The 20,203-nt window shown below is 39.4% G+C and overlaps 2 protein-coding genes across 2 annotated transcripts in view; one reads left to right on the forward strand and one right to left on the reverse strand.

Annotated features, from left to right (window-relative positions):
- The window catches only part of LOC105395447 (inositol 1,4,5-trisphosphate receptor), a 90,531-nt gene that overhangs the window by 34,442 nt on the left and 35,886 nt on the right, over positions 1-20,203 (reverse strand). Inside the window, exons 18-27 of the mRNA XM_048631075.1 lie at positions 18,790-18,904; positions 17,534-17,712; positions 16,171-16,326; positions 14,003-14,200; positions 13,309-13,415; positions 12,530-12,615; positions 11,633-11,743; positions 11,237-11,388; positions 10,636-10,683; positions 8,876-9,038 (exon numbers count right to left, since the gene is read on the reverse strand). Of these exons, the coding sequence (XP_048487032.1) occupies positions 8,876-9,038; positions 10,636-10,683; positions 11,237-11,388; positions 11,633-11,743; positions 12,530-12,615; positions 13,309-13,415; positions 14,003-14,200; positions 16,171-16,326; positions 17,534-17,712; positions 18,790-18,904 (1,315 nt within the window). The remainder of the gene's footprint in view (positions 1-8,875; positions 9,039-10,635; positions 10,684-11,236; positions 11,389-11,632; positions 11,744-12,529; positions 12,616-13,308; positions 13,416-14,002; positions 14,201-16,170; positions 16,327-17,533; positions 17,713-18,789; positions 18,905-20,203) is intronic.
- Positions 424-6,860, forward strand: LOC105383543. Its single transcript, XM_038110315.2, has 6 exons — positions 424-495; positions 2,174-2,362; positions 3,163-3,370; positions 3,916-4,049; positions 4,891-5,898; positions 6,503-6,860. The coding sequence occupies exons 2-6, from the start codon at positions 2,180-2,182 to the stop codon at positions 6,737-6,739; spliced, it is 1,770 nt and encodes a 589-aa protein (XP_037966243.2). The 5' UTR covers positions 424-495; positions 2,174-2,179; the 3' UTR covers positions 6,740-6,860.

The raw sequence follows: 20,203 nt of genomic DNA on the forward strand, positions 1-20,203 counted from the left end.
ATCAAACGTGTAAGTAAACCGATTTATTTTTATTTTTTGAGGACAAATAAATAAAAACAAACAAAAATTATAAAAGTTTCAAGACCCTATAGTCCCGTTTCCCCGCAGAAGCTACTTTAGGTACCTACCCCAACAACTACTGTATACAATATAAAAAAATTACCTAATCCAGGATATTCTATAAAAAAACAACAATGATAAGAATATTATTAAGTACATTCATTAGTTAAATAGCTACAGCATGTGGCTCAAAGTTTCTAATAAATAATCTCAACTATAATAATCAATATACAAAAAAACTCAGTGTGACCATTTTTTTCGCCTATTATTAGTAAATTACCAAAAAACTGCAGTGACTTATAATCTCTGTAAGTGGATATAAGTGACAGTTGGGTCGGGAATCCACGTCCTTGCATTAATCACTCACTATCAGATTCAGTCGTGAGTGCAAAGTGGAATCAAGTACTCGTCACGTCGCTTCGATAAGGAAAACAAGTAAGTCTTTGTTCAACTGACTAATATTATAGTGACGGAGTTTTTGGCTTGTTTGTGTATATTAATTATACAGTTGACGACCGAATGGCGTAATGGTTAGTGACCCTGACTATTGAGCCGAAGGTCCCGGGTTCGATTCCCGGCTGGGGCAGATATTTGTTTAAACACAGATATTTGTTCTCGGGTCTTGGATGTGCCCGTAAAATGGCAATAGCCCCCTATTACATTAGGACTAACATAAACACTGGCGAAAAGTGGGTGCAGCAATGCACCTCTGCCTACCCCGCAAGGGAGTACATTAGTACAAGGTGTGAGTGTTTATATTATATTAATTATACTGTTCGGGTTAGGGTAAAGTTTAGGTTTTGACCCTGTTTGCTTAACTTTTTCATTTGTTTTATACGTTTGGATTCTAAAGTCATCAAAACATTGGTCTAAAATAACAAAAACTATCCCACCGTTTGTTTATTTTACCCACAAATATTAATACAAACTTGCTAAAATATGTATAGCAGTATACAGGGTGTTGCAAAATTGGTATACTAAGCCGAAACGTACATGTGCAGCATGGTATATCTAAGCCCGAATCTGAAATCAGAATTTGGAAATTCGCGAAAAAAAAAATATTTTCCCATAGTAAAAAGTCACGTGACCAACTAAGTTTCTATGGAAAATGAAAATTTTTTTTCGCGAATTTTCAAATTCTGATTTCAGTTTCAGGCTTAGATATACCATGCTGCACATGTAGGTTTCGGCTTAGTATACCCTTTTTGCAACACCCTGTATAAAGTCAGTGTATATAAATACAAACTCGCTTGTAAAATTCTACAGTGTATTGAAAAAGTGGTTTAGTAAACCGACTCGGGTAGTATATTGTTGTTTATTTTACAACTTTTGAAGGAAGGCTATGGATCGCATCCAGTGGCGTGCTTTGGGAGAGGCCTACGTCCAGTGCACTGCTTATAGGCTGATGACGATGATGATTATAACTTGTATGAAAAATCGTAACCTCATAAACCTAATTATAGGTTACATTTTTTTTCCTTGATTTTTTCTGAAACAGTTCTACGAAAAGTAGAACATTAGAAAAATATTTTCGTTTACAATGTCATAAATACCGCCCTATCCCCTATATCAAACCCCCTCCTCTCCACCCACCCTGTATCCTACTTCCTACTAATATTATAAATGCGAAAGTTTGTAAGTATGTTGGTGTGTATATGTCGCAGGCATCTGGTTGAATCTCCTTTTTGGTTGAATCACTAGCGCGTTCATTGGATGGCGCAAAGGACAACTCGTCAAGTCCTTGATTGTAACGTTCGACGTCTTAACTGAAAGTTATTCAGCGAAGTCGTTGAATGGGATATAGTATAGCAACTTTGTCCAATTTTAATTAAATTCGGTATGGAGTAAGCTGACACCCTGGATTAACACATACGCTACTTTTTATCGCGGAATCACCACGGAAAACTTTTTAAGGCGATGCGAAGCTCGCGGGATTTCCGGGATAAAAAGTAGCCTATGTTCTTTCTCAGGGTCTAGACCATATGTATACCAAATTCCATTCAAATCCGTTCAGTAGTTTTGGCGTGAAAGAGGGGAAAACTTTTTAAGGCGAAGCGAAGTTCGCGGGAACAGCTAGTTTTAAATAAATAAATATCATGTTTGTCCCCTCCAGTCCCCGATGCTGTCAAAGTTCCACCAGCAGGCCGTCATGGCCGGCAGCGTGGACTACTTCTGCCTGGCGTGTGATGACGTCATCCGGAGCGCCGCCGCCGCCGCCAGGCACGTCAGGAAACCGGTGCACGGAAAGAACTTGAGCGGGACCGGCTATGTGAGTGTTGGCGGGTCGGAGCGCATACGGAAGGTTAGTGTGTGAACAGAGCTTAGATAGTCTGTCTCTTAATAACTACCAGTTATCGGTAGAGAGAGTTCTCAAAACCTACGGCAAACAAAGCGAAAAAATGCCTGCTCATTACTTATTAGGTTGCCGCTGAGCTATCGCTGTATGTTTAAACAAACATATCAGCTGTGGTTTGGTCGGTTATCCTATCAGCTGTCACTAAGCACTTACTACTACTACATCCGGCGTTCAACAATTATACGTAGATGTTATTATTGTTTATATATCAGTTGTCCGATACCCATACCCACAGGCCCTGCATAGTTTGGGGTCGGATGGCCGTGTGTGAAATGTGTCTACAAAATATTGAAGTGTATCTATATACTATATTTATTATAATCTTGTATTTTATTTACTCTCTATAAAGGCCGATTTACACACTGTTTAGTGCGAGTGTTAAGTAGACGTGCATTGCTGAGTATGTATGGCAGATTCAAAAGTTTTGCAAATATTATATACTTACAACAAGCCCAGCAATGTACGTCTACTTAACACTCGCACTAAACAGTGTGTGAATCGGCCTTAACATATTTCTGTCTGTATCAGTGAGTGAGTGAACGATGAACTGAAAACTGTTGTTTTCCTAAAACTATCATACGTCAATATTATAGAGTTTATTTATAGATAGATTCTCTGGTAGAGATTGCTATAACCAATAAGGCCGCCTTTTTGTACTGTTCTTATTTTTAAGTTTTTTTTTGTATTGTTTCTGTTTTTTTTTGTGCAAATAAAGAGGATTGTATTGTATTGTGTATTTCTTTCAGGTGAAAAAAGGCTATTACTGCGAATTCTGCAACATTCTCGTCGCGACCATCACAAAGACCAACTCACACATAAAGGAGGAGACACACTTGTTCAACAAATCGCACCCGTCAGCAGCTGAAGCGGTCAAGGAGTCAGCGTTCCTCAGGAGAGTGAAGACTACAGTCGTAGCGTTTGACGACATCGCTATAGCAGACTTGGCGTGGGAAGGTATCATTCATTACCTGCGGCCGCTACACGGGTTCGTTATCGACATAGTTAAACGTCACTATATCGCGATTCGCTGTAAATACGACGCTGTGATTGGTAGCGTATTAAACGAGTTTGTCGACGTCGATAACGGACCCGTTTAGCGGCCGCTGTCCCTTATACAGGCTTTTAAAAAGGGTACGGCGAAAGGGTGTGACGTATTTATAGTAAAAAGGCCAGGGACCAACAAAGCTTCTATCGATAAGTAATTTTTTTTCACGGACTGCCGAAAGTTTCACTATCTATGGAGTTTTTTGTTCCGGTTCTTCTTCTTATACAGCCGCGTACACACCGGCCCAACGAACGCCCAACGAATGCCCAACGATGGATATTTATCATACATAGTACAGGGCAGATTGCAGCAACGAAACCCGTTCGTTGGTGTTCGTTGGGCCGGTCTGTACACAGCTTACAACATACATATCCTTCCCAAATGTATTTTTAATTAGTGTCAAGAATGATGCCATCTTACAACGAAGACGAATTAATTTTATATTAAATTTCAGGAATAATTGAAAACTCCTGCGTAGTATGCGATGTGGAGGTGGATAACGCCAATATACATAAGAGCAAAGTGGAACATACCCTTAATGTTATTAAAGCTAAATTACAAATTGGCCCAGATAATATTTCTCGTAAGGTACGTATTTTTTATATTAATTTGTCTGTTTTTTTAATTTAACTTTGCTTCGTATAATATGACCCGTAAATTCATCATCAGTCTACTTACAGAAGTCCACTGCTGGACGTGGGCCTCTCCCAAAGCACGCCACTGGATGCGATCTATACCTTTCCGCATCCAATCATTACCGGCCACCAGTCTAGCCAATAAAAACCGGCCAAGTGCGAGTCGGGCTCGCGCACAAAGGGTTCCGTAGCAGCAAAATTACAGTTAAATCAACCTATCTCAAAAACTATAAGAGATACTTTGATCAAACCAAAAATCGTTGAAAGAGTTAATTAGCATGCATCACCTCTATTTTTTTTAGAATTTTATACCCCGTAGTTATAAAAATAGAGGGGGGGGGACATACTTTTTACGACTTTGAGAGCTGATATCTCAAAAACCGTTCACTTTAAGAAAAATGTTTTTTAGAAAACTTTATATCATTTTAAAAGACCTTTCCATTGATACCCCACACGGGTATGTACATCGAAAAAAAAAATTTCATCCCTCAGTTACATGTATGGGGGGCCCCACCCCCAATTCTTTTTTTTACTATTTAGTGTCATATTTTTGTAGCGGTTCATACAACACATATTCCCATCAAATTTCATCACTGTAGTACTTATAGTTTCCGAGTAAATCGGCTGTGACAGACGGACAGACGGACAGACGGACAGACGGACATGACGAAACTATAAGGGTTCCGTTTTTGCCATTTTGGCTACGGAACCCTAAAAACAAATAAGTATACCACTCGACGACGATTATGTCGTTCAAGAACGTTTCTGATTGGACAATTCATATTTTTTCTCAGATTGACGATTCTACGTATCAATGCCTTACATGTAACACGATTGTGGCAGCCGAGGATATAATCCCACACTTCGACCAACCGGAGCATTCCAGACTTTATCTCGAGCGTCGTAAAGCGAAACGTGCTCTCATCAAAAAAACTGATGCCGATAGTCGACAAACTACAACAACTATAAGCGACGCAGTTAACGCTGAATCAGAAAAGAAGAATGACAAACATAATGCAACAAAAGATACTAAACTTAATGCTGAAACAGTAAACAATAATGAAAAACATAAAGCAATAGCAAAAATAACCAAAAAAGAAACCGATGAAACTGCAAAACTACCTACATCTAGTCAGAACAGAACCATGATAATAGAATCTATAGAAGGTTTTCACAAAGAGAATATTCTTATCGACCTGATTGGTGACAAGGCGTTCTGTAGGGTATGCGCAAAAAACGTTAGCTTTGCGTTTGATGCAATTGTCATACACATAGAGGAGCACCGACAGCAGAACAGAGCCGGCCCCTCGACATCAGCTAAAACATCAGCACAGCCAAGCAAGGCAGACGACACTAGCGCAATCCAAGTTGCGGAGAATCCAGACGAAAAGAAAGCAAAGCAAGAATTTGGGAAAGATAACGTCATAAGGTTCGAGAGCGACGGGTCCACTTTCTGTCTGCTGTGTAAGATGAAAGTATCCTCATCTTTGGAGCTCCTCAAGAAGCACGTTGAAGGGCACAAAACGGGCATGCCCACTGTCCAGTACATCGAAAAGTTCATAATTTTTAAAGTCCCGGAAAGGCATGGGGTGATTATTAACAACCAGATTTGTTTGGAGTACCGCAGTTTCTTATTCTTGAGACAAATGGATCGCGAGGGCGTTCTGAGATGCGTTGCGTGTCAAGTGAATGTTTACAAGCACAGAGTGGAGGAGCACAGAGAGACCCACAGGCATCGACGCATTATGGAGGATACACCAGTGCTTACTACAACTTCAGCCACTTCAGAGTTCATAAGGAAGGTAAATATATTGATGTTTCTGTTCCACCTCTTTACAATGTTAGTATACAGGGTATCTAGTACAGTTTAGGTTTTCTTCTGTCATCTGCATACATTATCTGTCAAAAGTTTCACGACAGTTTCCACTAGAGGCGGCACTTTGTATGCGAGAAAACTTAAGCTTTTTTAGTTTTCGACCAACTATGAAACTAGTACTAGACGCCCAGGTTGATGCAAAATGTGGTATAGGTGAAATGGAGTCATTCTGAACAACCTTTTCTCTATGATTTTAAAAAAATCGCTAAATATTTTTTTCTTCTACATAACAACTTTTTGGTCTCGTAACCTTTTGAGAGCGTTTTTTTGGTAATTCCCAAAGGACTTAAAACAAAAGTAGTAGTAGTACAACTGGTACAAGGCGTGACCGTGAGTTTATATTACAAATGTGTATTATCGAATGAAATAGAAGTATTTCAGGATTTTACTAGATTTACAAGGTTTTAGCTGTTGCGGTTACAATTTTATTTTATTTTAAGTATCACTTGACCTAGTGTTAAATGCGGTACGAAGAACTATGATATTTCTCAACACTTTCTAAAAATAAAAAATCTCTCTTTCAACTCCAGGTAAGGCCGGACACCTACCACTGCGGTTTCTGCAACCAACTGGAGATAGGCCTCGCCAGCCTCAGCGACCACCTGCAGAGCTCATCGCATCAAGAACAGAAGGAGCTAAGCACACGGATCCTACATGACGTTCTAATGGTGGAGAATTTACGGGCAGCACGAGATCGAAGACTAATGAATGCTTTAGCTTCTATGAATCTTTTTGGCATGTACTCAGATATATGGGATTCTGACTAGTGACTTATGACTTATGATTTTAATTTTGAACATTGGGCACGAAAAGATATTATCGAAAATATTTAGTAGGTATAAGTTTATCTTTGTAATTAATCAAATAAAGTTGATTCTAGCGTTTGCCTTTCAAGTGTTTTAATGTTATGTCGTAGGTATAAGTACTTATAACAATCAGTCAATTTATTAAACATCATACCTGCCATTATTGTTTGTAAAAAAATGACTGAATTTTAATATGTACTTAACTACTTACACAATTTTTACCAAAAATCATAGACCACCATTGCATACCTAGTGAAATATTATTTAAATAGTCCAATCAAGGAATGAGGTGTAGAGTGCGTGAGCAGGTAACTAAGCGATTTCTTCAGAAACTTGTTCAGGGGGCTTAGGTTGTTAACATACCAAAAGTCCTGACTCCTAGGTGATGAGCGGGGGGGAGGAGAGGGGGGTAAAGGTACGAATTTTTGGTTTTTCGCTTATATCTCGAAAATGGTGCATCGCAGAGAAATATTTTCCAAGCATAAAATGGAGTTCTTTAAATTACCTAAAACTTTTATATCATATGTATTTTTCTAATTCCTAACCGTTTTCGAGTTATTACCCTCAAAAAAGGTAAAATTTACAAGAAAAATCTATTCAAGTCAAAACATTTATAAACATTGCATCATATTTTCTAAACCGTTTCATATAGAAAAAAGTGAATAGGAAAGAAGTTGTAGATTTTTTAATTTCCTTCTAGAATATATATAGATAAGCTGGTTAATGTCCAACCCATCTAAAGTTACAGCTATTTTAAACTTGCATTTTGCTAAAGTTACTGACATAACTCACCGAGTTAGTAAGGTTAAGTGTAAGTAAAATAGCTGTAACTTTAGGCGGGTTGGACATTAACCAGAATATCTATATATATTCTAAAAGGAAATTTAAAAATCTACAACTTCTTTCCTATTCATTTTTTTCGTTTATGAAACAGTTCCGAAAATATGATGCAATGTTTATAAATGTTTTGACTTGAATAGATTTTTCTTGTAAATTTTAACTTTTTCCGAGGGTAATAACTCGAAAACGGTTAGGAATTAGAAAAATACATATGATATAAAAGTTTTAGGTAATTTAAAGAACTCCATTTTATGCTTTGAAAATATTTCTCTGCGGTGCACCATTTTCGAGATATAAGCGAAAAACCAAAAATTCATACCTTTACCCCCCTCTCCTCCCTCCCGCTCATCACCTAGGAGTCAGGACTTTTGGTATGTTAACAACCTAAGCCCCCTGAACAAGTTTCTGAAGGAATCGCTTAGTTACCTGCTCACGCACTCTACACCTCATTTTGGGTCATTTATTGACTGGACTAAAAGTGAAGTGCAAGGCCAAGTAGAGCTGCAATTAAAAAAAATCATAGCTTCTGTTTGAAAGCGTTTTTTTTTTCAATTGGCGACGCTATAAACATTTTCAACACAGTAAAATGGTAAAAAAATTCAAATGCAACACATAAAGGTCATGCAATTTAACCGAAATACTATAATCACACCAAAGACTAACGTTTAACCACAAATAGATACAACAACGTCAAAAGAGTGTTTAGCTTGACATTCGAAAGCACTAAGCATCTCTTAGCAATAATAACTGGGCTGAGAGTGCACAGGATTGAACGGTGTGGAAGGAAAAAGGAGAGGCCTTTGCCCAGCAGTTGGAAACTAAATAGGCATTAAAAAAAAACATCTCTTAAACATTATTTACCTACGTTTTAGTGCTTATGCTTGGGCCACGCTAACGGGAAATGCCATTCATTATCGCGGTAAATGACGTTAATCGTAGGTTGTGTAATTTGATCACCAAACAAATTATTTTATGTTTTCGCGATAATTATTGACATTTCCCGCTAGTGTGGACTAAACATTATCTAAGTTTGATTCATTGAAGTGGAAAAAAAGGCGGAAGTACTGAGGCATCCTAAGTAATTCGATTTCATTGTTACGACGAGCCCGACACACACACATTCACACTCAAAGTAAGTCAGTTTGCCGCCATTAAACAATACGCACCACACTCTCATGTCGCCGCCATTGTTGTGCCTCAGTTAGCGAGATTCCTTCCGCCTTTTTTCTACTTCGATGGTTCTAGTGCGTCCCTCACCTGTTTAAACGCTTGCAACACCTCCTGGCGTTGGCTGAAGTGTCGGAACAGTAGGGTGAGAGCCCCCGACACTAGCGCCGCCGACGCGCCCTGCGAGCGAGCGAACTGGAGCAGCACACGTAGCACCATGCGACCGCCGCACGAGTCTAGGTCTAGACCGTCCCTGTGGGTTTAGGGCATAGGGTTAGGTCATAAAAGACGGGTGTCGACTTCTGCCTCTGTTTACCCTACTGGCTGTTATGTCGTATCTTTTTTGCACATGAACAGGAACAGATTCATATACATATACCTAACAGAAAATAAATAGAACTCGATCAATCGGCGGTATTATTACTAAAAGTAATATCTTTCTGACATCCACATACATAGAGAAAATACGGTTAAGATGAAGACCAGACACATTTATGTATGATGATAAATGTTCGAATCTGTAGGTAGGTTCGATAAAGGTTTTTCTTTTTTTTTATTATTTGCCGTAGGTATTCATACAACACACAATCGTTTTGCCACAAATTTTTAGGAAAAGTGATACACGAATTTCCACTTTATTACTAACACAAAACGCTAAAATTATTTATTTATTTGATACTTTATTGCACAAATATGAAATATAAATATGAAATAAAAATTAGTGTCTTTCTAGTTGATTTACAAACCATTTGTAAGTTTTATGAAAGTATGGATGGAAGGGTGCAACTATATGTTTACAAAACTATCAAAACTAGTGTAAAGTGTGAAAGTGAGTGTCAGCTTATGAAATAAACAAATATTATCTGTTGTATCCCCAAATAACTGTAGTTGTTTCATTCCCCTACACAAAGTTTTTCTTAAGAATCGCCTCAAAAATTTGGTAATTCGCAATACTAATCTAAAAACGAACGAACAAAATTTGTTACACAGACGTGGTGGGCGCAGAAGTTTAGTTTTCCTAAGCTTCGGTGCGCAGTGGTAACCTCTACTCTATCTAGTTGAATCCACAAAGCAATTGCTTTGTGGTTGTATCAAGCGAACCGATTGCATGACAGGTCTCGTTCGTTCGTTCATATGACATCAGTATCGAGAATTTATTAGACAGGACAGGCCGGTAGTGGCTGGATGAGGAAGGCCGAGGACTGAGTGTTGTGGCGCTCCTTGGGAGTGGCCTATGTCCAGCAGTGGACGATAACGGGTTAATGATTATGGTTATAGATATTGGTAGGAAGCAATGTTGACAAATCCCTGTATGTATTTCCATGCATATGATTACTTAGTTTCGAATGGAATAGCTGTAGAGTGGTAAGCTTTTATATAAGTAAGCTACAATTTTTAGTATTATTCTTTAAAGAAAAGTATTTCTATACGTAAAACCAACATGTTTCATTAATGTTTAATGTTTTCCACGATCGCTGTAAATATTAAATGCGCAAATATGTAGGTAAGTACATAATTAATAAATAGAAAATCTGGGGATGGCAGTTTATGTGAAAGCCACACTATTTAAGCAGATCCAGAAGGCCTAGCACGGAACGCAAGACGCGCAGACCAAAAAGTGATATAAGTTTTGCGTCGCGCTCACTCACGTCCCGCGGCTTCTAGAGCGTGTGCGACGGAAATCCTTTGTCACGTCTTGACGTGCGCGTCTTGCGCCCCGTGCTAGGCCTTGTTTTTGTTGAGGGTTCACACAGCTAAGTATCTACGGCTGCAACGTACACTGCATGCCACACAACTGGGGGCACAAACAACATCCGTGCAAGGCAGTGTAAATAGTAAATCTTACTAACAAATCTACATTTTTTGGTAGACAGCTGTCGGGAACAGTTTGTATACTTCTGAAATAGGCGTAAATAGAAAACACTATTAGTACAAGAGGAATTGTAGTAAAGATATTCAAACTAAATGTGTCAGCTAGTTTGGTATAACAACAATAGACTAAAATCTAAATTCAGTTCAATCTAAGAGTAATAAAAGGTATCGTCTGCCTACATAGTTATAAAAATGTGCAAGAAAAATCTACAATACATTTTTTTTTACAATTTAGCTATAGTATACATACTTCGGGTTCTATGTATACTTAGATTTTTATAATTTATATTACAGTGGCAACAATCATAATAAGAAGGGCTAGTACAAACCGGATACACATATAAATCTAAAGGCTGATTCATTTCAATAGTCAGATAAAAGTTACCTGAAGAACAAGTGTCTGGTGCGTCTGGCTGAATGATTATATTAGACAGTGACAGCGACAATTTTATTCCTCAGATAACGATTATCTGACCATTGAAAAATCAGCCCTTAATCGTAACAATTTCAAATAAATTATCATTTACGCCTAGTACCTATAAAACATTTAATTCACCAACAAACAACAACCCCACGTACCGACAACTGAAGATCCCCTCAGCCTGCAGCCCTATCGCCTCCACGTCGGCGCGGCCGATGTTGTCGGCCCCGGGGTCTCCTTGGGAGAACTGCTTCTTGAAGATGGAGAGGAGGCAGCTGATGCGGTAGTCTAACCGGACGTCGAGGATGAACTGTGGGCGGGATGGGGTTTTGTTAAAGACTTAAAAAGATCAGCAACAATTATATATACAGGGTATTGCAAAAAGGGTATACTAAGCCGAAACCTACGTGTACAGCAGTGAATTTTTCGCGAATTTGAGTGTGAATGTGTGTGTTTCGGGCTCGTCGCAACAATGAAATCGACTTACTATGGGTGCCTCACTTTTTAGTTAGAGAGATTCCTTCCGTCTTTTTTTCTACTTCCATGGTCCTCACCTGCAATATCTCAATGATCTTCAGCTTGGTTTCCATGACCAGCGGGTGTTCACGAGCCAGCATCAGAGCTGAAGTGCTGTGCTGCATCGCCGCCGCCGCCGTCGCTCCAAACTTACAAGCAATGAACAAGTTCCAGTGACATATGGCACGGTGGAACTTTTCCCTTGTTATGTATAGAGTACTAGCTGTTACCGCGAGCTTCGCTTCGCCTTAAAAAGTTTTCCCGTGGGAATTCTGGGATAAAAAGTAGCCTATGTTCTTTCTCAGGGTCTAGACCATCTTTATACCAAATTTCATTCAAATACGTTCAGTAGTATTGGCGTGAAAGAGTAACAGACAGACACAGTTACTTTCGCATTTATAATATTAGTTAGGATGTCCTCACCTGCAATATCTCAATGATCTTCAGCTTGGTGTCCATGACTAGCGGGTGTTCTCGAGCCAGCATCAGAGCTGAAGTGCTGTGCTGCATCGCCGCCGCCGTCGCGCCGCTAGCCGCCGCGGAGGCCGTCTGTGGGCGTGTGGAATTGTATACAGGGTGTTTGCTGAAGTGGTATGGTAAGTCGAACGGGGATGGCTCATAAGTTAAATAAAATCTATGTTTACGCTAAGAGTTTTGAAAATTAGCAAAAAGATAAAATAATTCAAAAGCGAATTTCCATGTGTTACAAACTAATTTCATAATGTTATAGTTAAGTATAGTATTGTAAAACATAAGTTTTTCAGAATGGCCTCAAACCACAATAGTATTTAAAGGATATTGGGCAGTTTTCGACGACATACTAAGCAGTTGTGCACAAAAAGCAAAATCACGGAATATTTCCTTTGAATTAAAATTACTTCGACTATCGAATTCAACTTTAAATTTAATTTAATATTATGTAGGTTTGTACTTACATTTCTAACTGAGCCCACGGAGCCCAGCGTGATGGAGGTCATGACGGCTCCCATGTCGCCAATACTCCTCAGCACTCCGCCTTCAGCTGGCAGTGAAGAAAATATATGACAATCATCATCATTTTAAACACTAACTTATTAGTGTACTGTTCATTCACACACATCCATGTAAATTTTATTCTATACTCGTATGTTTTCATTCGGTGTGGACTTCTTTGAACGAGTTTAAGTACATAAATTAATGTAGGGATCTAAATGGCTGAATAATTTGTTGATACAGATTATGCAGATGTAGTAACTTACGTTTCTTTGCCTCCGTTTCAGTGGCAGCTTGTAAATAAAATAATAATGATCAAATTGATTATAAATCTGCTACAAGATCAACCAAGAAAAGTATTTATGCGGTCAGCACGTACATGATTTGTTGGATTGAAAGTTTACCATTTATGACGCCTCTAGCAGAAATTACAATACAATACAATACAATACAAAACACTTTATTTGCACCAAGAACAAAAATTACAAAAAAAAAAACAAAACTTAAAAATAAAACAGTACAAAGAGGCGGCCTTATTGCTTATAGCAATCTCTACCAGACAACCTTTGGATGGAAGAGAGTAAGTCTATACCCCGTAACGAGTAACAAGAAAATATAAACCGAAGAATACGTAAGCTATTTTCGTTTCTTCCACTATAAAAATATATTAGTGTACCCATCTTATATTACCACCGTGACTATACGGACACAAACTATAAAAACCCAGTTGTAAGTGACTCACATTCGACCTCGCCGGCAAGTCCACTATTATCATTGATGGTGTCGATGGCGGAGACACAGTCCAGGATGCTCAGCAGCGTCTTCGTGAGACGGAGCAGGTCGCTGAAGCTGAAATGATTAGTTAAATCATTGTTACTGCAGTGTGATTTGGATGAGGAAGGCCGGTGGGGTATTGCTTTGCTTCTTGTGAATATACTGATGATGATGGCGACAACATTGAATAAATAAAGTTTCAAACGACGCAACCAACCACTAAACCATTATATCTTCAATTTATCTTCACCAAAAAATTCCACAACGACACATTTCACACTCATCCTACTACAATCAAACTCGCCTATTAAATACAAAGGACATCAGCTCCCTGGCAAATTTTACAACGTCAAACATGAGTTTTCTTCAGTTCGGGTCACAAGGTTACCGAGGTTTGAATTTTAAAACTTTCGAATGCCATACATTCTTCTCATTAAATTCGACAACTTGACATTTCACACTCCCCTTTAAAACCCTAAATATATCAACTCCCAGGCCAACTTGGCACTTTGAATGTGAGTTATCTTCAGATCGTGGTCACTGTAGTACCTACCATGTTCGAATCACGACGTTGCACAAGTATGAATTTTAAAACTTTCGAAATCCACACATTTTTCTCACCAAAATCCACCAAATTCGACAACTTCACATTTCACACTCACCTATAAAACCCGAAGTAAATCAGCTCTCTCGCCAGCTTCACCACTTCGAACGTGAGCTTGTTCTGGTCGTGGTCGCTGAAGTACCAGGTTCGAGTCACGACGTTGCACAGGTAGTCCTCTACGAAGCGGATGGTGGACGCGAATTGTTGTTTAACTTTTTCCCGGGTCGGATGAGGCCCGCCTTTCACGCATTGATAGCTGGGAAAGAGCAAGTATATTATTGTATTGAAAAAAAAATGTGATAAATACATTTTGTAGGTAACTACACTCACGAGCAATGAAAAAGTTCGACCTGCCATTGTCGTTTCATATGTCACTGGAAATGTTTAACTGCTATAGCTTGACAACTTCGTGCGCGACCCTCCTTGCGGGGTGAGAGACGTGGCGGGGGCGAGGTAGCACGACATGCTACACACGTAGAAAAGTGTGCCCGGGTTAATCTCGCGATAGCTTGTAACTATTTCTGACGTAATGTAAGAGTAAGTAAAATTTTATTCTATGAGTGTTCCCGTAAAAGTCAAAAAAAAAAAAAAAAAACACGCACTCGCCTTGTACTAATGTACTCCCTTGCGGGGTAGGCAGAGGTGCATTGCTGCACCCACTTTTCGCCAGAGTGTTATGTTAGTCCCAATGTAATAGGGGGCGGGCCTATTGGCATTTTACGGGCACATCCAAGACCCGAGAACAAATATCTGTGTTTAAACAAATATCTGCCCCAGCCGGGAATCGAACCCGGGACCATCGGCTCAGTAGTCAGGTCACTAACCACTACGCCATTCGGTCGTCCGTAAATGTCATATTTAGCTTAAAATTTATAGTTTGACAGAATTAAAATTAGGATGTCTACCTTAAGAATATCTACCAATTTGATTTTATTTATGTAAAAGTGTTTTATTTTATAAATCAATTTCCATGTCACTTTCATGTTCACTCTCTGTTTGAACTTGTTCATCGTCGTCGTCATCCTCATTTTCATCATCGTTTTCATTAACTTCAAATTATAAATCTAAAACAAAAACAAAAAAAACATTATACCTACTTTGAAGTATAATATACTAGAGTACGCCAGTCATATTAGTTCAGTGTATACCTAACTATAATATTTTATGTTTAATTTACATTATATTATAAATAAACAATAACATACCTGTCCAAAACATCGTCAAATACTCTATCAGATTTATAATATTCGTCTTCATTTTTTATGACATGGTCGTCACAATTTCTCCACTTTTCAGTCGAATAATTAGAGAAAAGCAACTCTAAGTCTTTTATCTTTTTATCTAAGTTAGAGTCAATCGACGTTCTTGCGAGCTCGCCTAATACGCCTCGACGAATTATAGATACCTAATAATAATATAATGATAATATTAAAAAGATACCTAAATATTCCAACGATTGTGGAGGCTCCGGCCTCAACACTCATCTTAAGACTAATGGTCTCAGGATCAGTGGTCTCATGTGCGTCGAACTCAGATTATGACAGATTTTACAACACATGTGGCCGCCTCGACTGCTCGGCCGAGACTGCCGTAATAATGACGTGCAGTGCACGCGTTGCCCTTCCCCGCTACCTAGCCGCTACCCGCTGTCGTCTTGGGTACCTCGTCCCCTCCGCGTCTTTCACCCCGCAAGGAGGGTCGCGCACGAAGTTGTCGAGCTATAGTGAGTGTATTTTGGAGGCGATTGTGCCGTCTTGGTGCAAAACGGGTTTAAAATATCTAATAAACGTGATCTACACTGATTTCAGACTGCTCTTATTCTCGTCGTCGACTCGTCGATTGTCTTTCTGCGTGGTCAACTCACTCGTGTAACATGTGTATGACGGGCGGCACCTCGGTCCACAGTTAACGAGTAGGACATGCATCTGGAATGTCAACAGGGCCTCAAGTCTGCTAATGAATGGCGGCTCAATGCTGTGTCGTCTGAATGGTTTTCCGACTTTAGGTATCTGTTTTCTCTTCGTTAGTGAGTCCCAGTAGTGCAATATGAAACACTTAACACTTTATTACTGTTTATTAACGTTAGTTCTTTAAAAAAGATGCAACAAATATTTCCTAAAACGCAGATAATGAAAACCTACAGTGCGAAACCCATGCTGCCGACACACAACTGTGCCGCCATTCCTTAGCAGACTTGGGGCCCTGGTCTCTCTCCGGTCAACTCACTCGTGTATGTGTATGACGGGCGGCACCTCGGTCCACAGACGCGCGTACTTGACCGGCGTGACGGGCTCCTGCGGGTCGCGGTCCACGTGAAGGTGCAGCATGAGGCGGCAGAATGACGCTCGGAGTGAGTGGGAGAGGGTTGAGTTGGACATGCATCTGGAACGGAAAATATGTTTAAACTAATGTATAGAAGGATGAGAAAGCTAAAATGGACTTCAATCATTCAGCGGATGGTGTATAATTATATTAAACTACGTTTACAGGCTCTTTCTGCGTTTGCTAAAATAGACATGCCCCTTATCCTCTCTTAACCGCTTGAAAGCCGGGAAATCAAACACTATAGAAAATTATTGTCTTCACACGCGAGACGCAAAAGATTAAAATTCATTAATAAATACAATGCAAATGGTCGTATTTTTTCTGAAGTTACATAAATTTTGTGTTCAATACATACGAAAGAATACATCTGGACCCAACTAAACTGCCTAGAACAAATATAAACCCTACTGCCACTTACTTGAGAATCAAGTTAACATGCAGATGGGCCGACAGATTGTTCAGCGCCAGGTACTGTCGGTTGAGACACATGTTGCTGAATAAGTCGAGTTGGTGTCGGTAGTAGTCGAGGATCTTGAACGACTTACTGACATTCCACACCATTTTAAGCTAGTATAGACACTAATGCAACTCATTTAAGAATCAGATTCACATGCAGATGGATCTAGCTCTAGATTCCCGATCTAGATCTAGCTTTTATCGATAGTAGTCCAGGGTCTTGACCGACTAAATCACATTACACACTATTTTATAGAAAATTTTAAGCTAATATTGAATCTAACGCAACTTACTTAAGAATCAAGTTAACATGCAGATGCGCGGAGAGATTTTTCAGTGCCAAGTACTGTCGGTTGAGACACACGTTGCAGAACAGATCCAGCTTTAATCGATATTCGTCCTGGATCTTGACATTACACACTATTATACAGAACGTTTCCAGCCAATATTGACTCTAATATTGACCACTTCAGAATCAAATTCACATGCAGATGGGCCGATAAATTATTCAAGGCCAAGTAGTGTCGGTTGAGACGCCATGTTGTATAACAGACCCAGTTTTTACGGTAGTAGTCCAAGATCTTTCCCGACTCACTGACATTACACACTATTTTATAGAACATATCAACCAACATAGACCCTACTTAAGAATCAAATTAACGTGCAGATGGGCAGACAGATTGTTCAAGGCCAGGTACTGTCGGTTGAGACACATGTTGCTGAACAGATCCAGCTTTTATCAATAGCAGTCCAGGATATTGACATAACACACTATTATACAGAATATTTCAATCCAGAAAAGACTTACTTTAGAATCAAGTTAACATGCAGATGAGCAGACAGATTGTTAAGCGCCAGGTACTGTCGGTTGAGACACATGTTGCTGAACAGGTCGAGCTGGTGTCGGTAGTAATCCAGGATCTTGGCGGACTCGCAGTTGGGGTCGGTGCGAGCCTCTGCGGCTAGCTCGGAGAGGAGACGGGAGCGCTGAGGGAAATAACCACAGATTAGTGGTATTATGTAGGAATAAGGGGAAGTTATGAAATTGAGTTGCAAACTTCAAATTCAGACTAACCATATACAAACAGACACTAACCATAGGGGTTATTTTGGGTTGATAGATATTTATACGTGTATCGTAGAGTTAGGGTTTATATTTTAATCGTGTAGACGTGGAACTATTTAACCCGCGGATAGTCGCGCGTGGGTCGAAAAGACCCAGCACTCTATTTATACCTCGATAACTTATAAAATATTCGATATTACTAATTGGCGTGCTTAGTACCTTTAAGTTACCATATAGGCTAGCCGCACTGCGCACCCCGACCAGATTGCCCGCGGCACATGGACAGGACGGACATTCAAAGTGAGTATGGGTCTTTTCGACCCAAGAGCGACGCTTTGTGTAAGTATAATTTTTTTGATATTTTTTTTATTTTATCATTTTTTCTTTTCAGAAATGTCACGTAACCTTTTAGACGATCGTTGTAGAGATCAAACTACATTTTTATGCAATAATTGTAATGCGAATATGTGAAAATACCGAAGAAAATACCGAATTATATACTTAATCAATACAATTAAGAAGTAATTTTATATGTAAATTTATGTTAACTTTGAAGATTGATTGTTGATTATTTTTTCATATAAAAAGTTAATTTATTTTTTGTATCTCAGAAGAATGGTTATTAGTTTAGATAAAAATACTTAAGTTTTTTTTATTCATAAATATAAAATTAATAATAATAAGCTGTAATTTATGTTCCTATGTAGATAAATATGAAAATGAAGCATACAATTAAGTAAGTTACTTTTGAAACTGTCAAAACATATTTTTTTATACATAAATTCAATAATAATTTTGATTTGAATATAGTTTGATTACTAACCTTACGTTTAATGTACAATAATATCTAAATTTCCTTTTGTTTCGAGAAAATAGAGCAATTTACTTTCGGGTCGAAAAGACCCACATGCGACTGTTTGTGTCACGAAATTTGACACGAGCACTGGCGGGTTAAATATACATTACGAGTATGTTGAAGATTGGATAAATTGACTTACCTCTTTCTTATTCCAGAACAGTATAACTTCGTCCTCAACGGTCACCTTCGAGGGGCTCTTACTGTCTTCATATTTCGACGACATTAATCTGCAAACAAAAAAATCATTATTTAGACTGCGAGAGAAATCGTTTACGTTTGTACGTTATAATTCTTCATAAGCCCATAATTATCTACTGGTGAATATAAACGTCTCCTAAAGAGCGTCACAACAATATCATCTCAATTAATATAGTCTAAGGGCTTGTACACAAAACTGCATTGCGACATCGCATCGCAAAAAACTGCGACGGTTTTGTCAGTTTTTCAGGGCAAATGCTTGATTACTGTAGCAGTTTTTTGCGACAGTTTTGTGTACAGGAGGTGAAGGTTTACCACTCTACATTTCCCATTTTATGGTCACCACCCCAACGGCTATCGGTTCTTCAACAGATATGACCGACTATCTCTCACCTGGTCTCGATGAGTATGTCCTGGTTGGCGGGGGACAGCACGCTCTTGCACATGAGCTCCTGCGTGACCGCGATGGCCTTCTTGTTGGAGATGCACAGGTCGCTCAGGTAGTCCAAGAAGCGGGAGTGCCACTTCACTAGCCCTGGCTGTCTATAGCATACTCTACACTAGCCTAGGCTACCTATAGCTGTATAGAGGCAGCGGCGAATCAAGCTGCGAGCCTTCTGATGAAGCGCGGTCGCTAACCACAGCGGAAAACGGCCATTAACCTTTTTATATTTGTCTCTGTAGCACAAGTAACCTTGATGGCCACGGCAGAGATTGTAATTGGTTGGAGCTGCAAAGGTCAACGCTCGATTTTCTCCGTGTATGCCGACCGACCTTTAGTCACCATGCCTTCCTATGCCTCCTGGGCTAAATCCTTTTGCCATGCTATGGCTAAAAAGAGATAGATAGCTACCTGGTCTCAATAAGTATATCCTGGTTGGCTCTTGCAGATGAGCTCCTGCGTGACCACGATGGCCTTCTTGTTGGAGATTCACAGGTCGCTCAGGTAGTCCAGGAGTCAGTGCCACTACACTGGCTGCTGGAGCACCTACTAGCCTAGGCTATCTATAGCTGTATAGAGGCAGCGGCGAATCAAGCTGCAATACCTCTGATAAAGCACGGTCGCTAAGCACAGCGAAAATCGAGCATTGTCCTTTTATATTCGTAGCACACGCATGCACAGTAACCTTGATGGCCGGCAATAGATATTGTAATTGGTTGCAGATGCAAAGGTCAACGCTCGATTTTCTCTGTGTTTGCCGACCGGCCTTTAATCACCATGCCTCCCTATTTCTCCTGGGCTAAATCCTTTTGATATGCTATGGCTAAAAACATACATACAGATGAATTGAGAACCTTCTCCTTTTTTAGAAGTTGGTTAAAAAGAGATAGATATCTACCTGGTCTCAATAAGT

The sequence above is a fragment of the Plutella xylostella genome, chromosome 27, assembly GCF_932276165.1.
Source record: "Plutella xylostella chromosome 27, ilPluXylo3.1, whole genome shotgun sequence".
NCBI lineage: Eukaryota > Metazoa > Arthropoda > Insecta > Lepidoptera > Plutellidae > Plutella > Plutella xylostella.

Coding starts and splice junctions, on each gene's coding strand:
- LOC105383543 (XM_038110315.2), top strand. CDS start 2,180: ATGCTGTCAAAGTTCCACCAGCAGGCCGTCATGGCCGGCAGCGTGGAC. Junction 3,371..3,915: donor AGCAGACTTGGCGTGGGAAG/GTATCATTCATT, acceptor ATTAAATTTCAG/GAATAATTGAAAACTCCTGC. Junction 5,899..6,502: donor CTTCAGAGTTCATAAGGAAG/GTAAATATATTG, acceptor TTTCAACTCCAG/GTAAGGCCGGACACCTACCA.